The sequence below is a fragment of the Oncorhynchus keta genome, unplaced genomic scaffold (genome assembly GCF_023373465.1).
Source record: "Oncorhynchus keta strain PuntledgeMale-10-30-2019 unplaced genomic scaffold, Oket_V2 Un_contig_7638_pilon_pilon, whole genome shotgun sequence".
NCBI classification, from domain to species: Eukaryota; Metazoa; Chordata; class Actinopteri; order Salmoniformes; family Salmonidae; genus Oncorhynchus; species Oncorhynchus keta.
This window is the reverse complement of record NW_026289584.1, coordinates 141-5,766: the sequence shown is the minus strand read 5'-3', so window position 1 is coordinate 5,766 and position 5,626 is coordinate 141. Positions and strand designations below refer to the sequence as shown.

Below are 5,626 nucleotides of genomic sequence, written 5' to 3'. Positions count from 1 at the left end.
GGCCCCTTTGACCCTTCACCCACTTTGAGGAGCCAATGGCAAGGCGCGTCTCTTGTACGTAACGGGTTAAAGGTCAGAACTCTGCAGACATTTTCATCATGTAAATACAGTAGCGAACTGACAAGGTAAGTGAATTATCAGCTTGTTAACAAATACCTCAACGAATAAAATCTCACACATCTTGATTACTTAGAACGTTTTGTGTTTTAAGCAAATTTTCTTTATTTGTGTCTTGCTTGATGCTGCATTATCCTACGTCCATTGGTTACTGTCTGCAGCTATTAAGTAATGCTTTGTAACACAGTTGCTCGAGGATTAATTTTGCTAATCTGTCTGTCTGGATCAAAGCAACGTGATTCAGTGTTTAGACATCATTCTAAATGAGTGACACGCATTTTAAAAAGCCCATCAGTCTTTACATTGGAGATGACACCCCTCAACGTACATGTTCAGGTCTGAAAGACATTACACGGTATGAAGCTGCTGTCGCAGTAATATAATACAATGTAATGTCTTTCAGACCTGAAGATATGAAGCTGCTGTCGCTTTATTATAATACAATGTAATATCTTTCAGACCTGAAGATATGAGGCTGCTGTCGCAGTAATATAATACAATGTAATGTCTTTCAGACCTGAAGATATGAAGCTGCTGTCGCTTTATTATAATACAATGTAATATCTTTCAGACCTGAAGATATGAGGCTGCTGTCGCTTTATTATAATACAATGTAATGTCTTTCAGACCTGAAGATATGAGGCTGCTGTCGCTTTATTATAATACAATGTAATGTCTTTTAGACCTGAAGATATGAGGCTGCTGTCGCTTTATTATAATACAATGTAATGTCTTTTAGACCTGAAGATATGAGGCTGCTGTCGCTTTATTATAATACAATGTAATGTCTTTTAGACCTGAAGATATGAGGCTGCTGTCCAAGCCAGCACTGCAGGCCGTTCTTTCCTCACAGAAAACTCTGTCACACGAGGGCAGCAGACCGTTCTGGGGATGGCTCAATGCTGTCTTCAACAAGTGAGTGAAACAATCATCAGTCCTGATCAACAGCATCTAATATTTTACACCTTAGCCAACAGAATATTTTCCATTTTATCAGACACTCTTATCCAGAGTGATAGATTAGTAATGTACTAATAGTTTACTCAGTGGACCACAATAAGCTGAGGTAGTAATGACCTATATTCATTATGTATTTGTAATAATGTATTACCAATAGTTGCATTCTTGTCACCAGAGTTGACTATGAGCGTATCAAGGCGGTGGGCCCAGACCGTGCTGCTGCAGAGTGGCTGACAAGGTGCGGTGCCAAGGTGAGGTTCCAGGGGTTCGACCGTTGGCAACACGACTACAACGGCCTGCCCACCGGCCCTCTGGGACGATACAAGATCCAGGGCATCGACGCCACCGACTCCTGTATCATGTACAAAGGCTTCGATCACCTGGGTACGTTATCCAATGCAGCCTTCCGATCTCCAAAACTTTTTTTTTTTTTTTTGGTGTTCGTGTGTCTCTCTATCGCCTCAACGGTGAGGTGAAACCCTGTGGCAGAGGTCTCACTATTCTCAGAACCAGATATCGTGATTATGCTGAGCAGCAACTCAATTTCGTGTTTACAATCTGACACAAGACACGAATGTCTTGTTCTAGTGACTTTGACTAAATACAAATCTATTTATTAAAAGACAGTCTTCCATTATATCAATTATTCACTTTTAATTTAATCATTGCAAGCCCTCGGGGGGTGAATAGAATGCTGTCATTCTGTATTTTTAACAAGAAATAGATTTCAGTTCCAAATGGCTAGCTGTAATAATGTTCAGCGAGTCCCATACAATCCGACACCTGGACGTGTTAAGAGGTGAGGGTGAAAGTTAGTGTCTTCCAGACTGTTTACCTGAAGAGTGACGCAAGAGAGCAGGATGTTTTACACCAGAAAGAGAGACTGAGAACACTGTCTGTCACCCTGCCCGGCCTGGTCTGGCATGCTTAGCAATGGGCTCAGAGAAACCTCTATAGCCTGGTCTGGCATGCTTAACACTGGGCTCAGAGAAACCTCTATAGCTTGGTCTGGCATGCTTAGCACTGGGCTCAGAGAAACCTCTATAGCCTGGTCTGGCATGCTTAGCACTGGGCTCAGAGAAACCTCTATAGCTTGGTCTGGCATGCTTAGCACTGGGCTCAGAGAAACCTCTATAGCCTGGTCTGGCATGCTTAACACTGGGCTCAGAGAAACCTCTATGGAACCCTCTATAGCCTGGTCTGGCATGCTTAGCACTGGGCTCAGAGAAACCTCTATAGCTTGGTCTGGCATGCTTAGCACTGGGCTCAGAAAAACCTCTATAGCCTGGTCTGGCATGCTTAGCACTGGGCTCAGAGAAACCTCTATAGCCTGGTCTGGCATGCTTAACACTGGGCTCAGAGAAACCTCTATGGAGCCCTCTATAGCCTGGTCTGGCATGCTTAGCACTGGGCTCAGAGAAACCTCTATAGCCTGGTCTGGCATGCTTAACACTGGGCTCAGAGAATCCTCTATAGCCTGGTCTGGCATGCTTAGCACTGGGCTCAGAGAAACCTCTATAGCCTGGTCTGGCATGCTTAGCACTGGGCTCAGAGAAACCTCTATAGCCTGGTCTGGCATGCTTAGCACTGTGCTCAGAGAAACCTCTATAGTCTGGTCTGGCATGCTTAGCACTGGGCTCAGAGAAACCTCTATAGCCTGGTCTGGCATGCTTAACACTGGGCTCAGAGAAACCTCTATAGCCTGGTCTGGCATGCTTAACACTGGGCTCAGAGAAACCCCTATAGCCTGGTCTGGCATGCTTAACACTGGGCTCAGAGAAACCTCTATAGCCTGGTCTGGCATGCTTAACACTGGGCTCAGAGAAACCTCTATAGCCTGGTCTGGCATGCTTAACACTGGGCTCAGAGAAACCCCTATAGCCTGGTCTGGCATGCTTAACACTGGGCTCAGAGAAACCTCTATAGCCTGGTCTGGCATGTTTATGCTGTATTGCAACATCCTGTGACTTGTTGTCATGACAATGTATTTGATTTATTTAACCATTTATTTAACTAGGCAAGTCTGTTAAGAACAAATTCTTATTTACCATTACGACCTAGGAACAGTGGGTTAACTGCCTTGCTCAGGGGCAAAACGACAGATTTGTACCTTGTCAGCTTGGGGGATTCGATCTAGCAACCTTACTGGCCCAACGCTCTAACCACTAGGCTTCCTGCCTCCCCCTAACCACTAGGCTTCCTGCCTCCCCCCTCTAACCACTAGGCTTTCTGCCTCCCCCCTAACCACTAGGCTACCTGCCTCCCCCCCCTAACCACTAGGCTTCCTGCCTCCCCCCCTAACCACTAGGCTTCCTGCCTCTCCCCCTAACCACTAGGCTTTCTGCCTCCCCTCTAACCACTAGGCTTTCTGCCTCCCCTCTAACCACTAGGCTTTCTGCCTCCCCTCTAACCACTAGGCTTCCTGCCTCCCTCTAACCACTAGGCTTTCTGCCTCCCCTCTAACCACTAGGCTTTCTGCCTCCCCCTAACCACTAGGCTTCCTGCCTCCCCCTAACCACTAGGCTTCCTGCCTCCCCCTAACCACTAGGCTTCCTGCCTCCCCCTCTAACCACTATGCTTTCTGCCTCCCCCTCTAACCACTAGGCTTCCTGCCTCCCCCTCTAACCACTAGGCTTCCTGCCTCCCCCTCTAACCACTAGGCTTTCTGCCTCCCCCCTAACCACTAGGCTTCCTGCCTCCCCCTCTAACCACTAGGCTTCCTGCCTCCCCCTCTAACCACTAGGCTTTCTGCCTCCCCCTCTAACCACTAGGCTTTCTGCCTCCCCTCTAACCACTAGGCTTTCTGCCTCCCCCCTCTAACCACTAGGCTTTCTGCCTCCCCCTCTAACCACTAGGCTTTCTGCCCCCCCCCCCCTAACCACTAGGCTTTCTGCCTGCTCCATACCGACCATAAGAGTTGGCAACCTAGCACAATCAGATCTGGGACCAAGCTGCTAAAATTAGAAGTATGTTTCCCTTCCCTAGATGGACTAGAGCATGTCGAAGAGCTCAAACTCAACAAGAGTATGTACATAGAGGATGCCTGCTTGGAGAGAATAAGCACCATAGAGAACCTACAGGCCAGCCTGTACAAGATGGAGGTGGTCTCCTGTGGCAATGTGACTGACAAGGGTATCATCTCCCTGCATAAACTCAGGTGGGTCTGCTACTGTGCCTGGCAACATCATTATGGTAGTGTGGCTGTACTATATGCCAAGGAGTTAAAAATCTGTGGATATTGAAGCTATAGAAACAAACAGCAAGTGGGGTTATAACGGAGGCTGTTTACATGTTGACCTTCCGGCACAAGGCTTTTCTCATGACCGGTCTCCATGGTGACTTGACTATATTAGTCAAACTAAATATACACACTATCTCCCAGGAGTCTAGAGCATCTGTACCTCAGCGATCTGCCAGGCGTGGTAGAGAAGGAGAAGACCGTAGAGAGACTCCAGACAGCTCTACCTGGGCTGGACATAGAGCTGGACCTGGTCTGACAACCACAGAGGACCAGTCCGGCACAGTGGGTAGTGTCATGACGACCAGAAGATGCACGTTGTCTTGTAGCAACACATTGTAGCACATTAGTAAAGTGTTTTGCAATGAAAATTTGACTCGCCGTTTTGGTCCCCCCCCTTTTTGTTTCTCTCCCCCTGTTTGGTTTCTAGTGAATACGACCCTGGTCCCAGATCTGTTAGTGGCGTCTCGCCATGGCCTCCTATGGGTTATGGTCATCGGCATGACCATAGGAGTTGGCAAGACTGCACAAACACATCTGGGACCAGGCTAGTGGGACACGGGACGAATTAGATTATTATCGCAACATGTTTTCAACTGGACTTGGTTTGTATTGACTCCAAAACAGAAGTATGACAGGAATTGTTTTCCTTAATTAATGTTTATTAAATATGACTTGATTAAAAAAAGTACATAGACTGTAACAAGGCTGAGGATTTCATTGAATTGATTCATTTAGTTTTATAAATGATTTATTTAATTTGGCATTTTGTAACATGTAACATGTGGTCCTTCTGTAGCTCAGTGGGTAGAGCATGGCGCTTGTAACGCCAGGGTAGTGGGTTCGATCCCCGGGACCACCCATACTTAGAATGTATGCACACATGACTGTAAGTCGCTTTGGATAAAAGCGTCTGCTAAATGGCATATATTATTATATTATATTATTTATTTAATTTGGCATTTTGTGACATGTCCAATAGTTACACACCTAGAAGTCCTTATCTCTTCTGGTCTTCTGACAGCAGTGTATTTGATTTGAATCATTACTCTGTTTTAAATATAAATGTTTTTCGGGCTCTATTTTTAATCCGTAAAGTGGAATTTCCGCGTTAGTGGGCTTTAAATTCAGAAGGTAATGTTTGCGGCGACTGCATCCTCAGTAAGAGCTGTCGGCTCCATCAGAAATTACATTTTATACCGAACGCAACTATTTTAGTTACAGTTCATATAAGGAAATCGGTCAATTTTAAATTAATTAATTAATTAGGCTCTAATCTATGGATTAAATATGAATGGTGGTCACCGAAAC

At 45.7% G+C, this 5,626-nt stretch overlaps 1 protein-coding gene across 1 annotated transcript; it reads left to right on the top strand.

Moving 5' to 3' along the window:
- Positions 1-23: 23 nt before the first annotated feature.
- LOC118377885 (ATP synthase subunit s, mitochondrial) lies at positions 24-5,021 on the top strand. The gene is made up of 5 exons (XM_052511870.1): positions 24-125; positions 913-1,032; positions 1,253-1,461; positions 4,063-4,234; positions 4,460-5,021. The coding sequence occupies exons 2-5, from the start codon at positions 923-925 to the stop codon at positions 4,572-4,574; spliced, it is 606 nt and encodes a 201-aa protein (XP_052367830.1). The 5' UTR covers positions 24-125; positions 913-922; the 3' UTR covers positions 4,575-5,021.
- Positions 5,022-5,626: the final 605 nt, after the last annotated feature.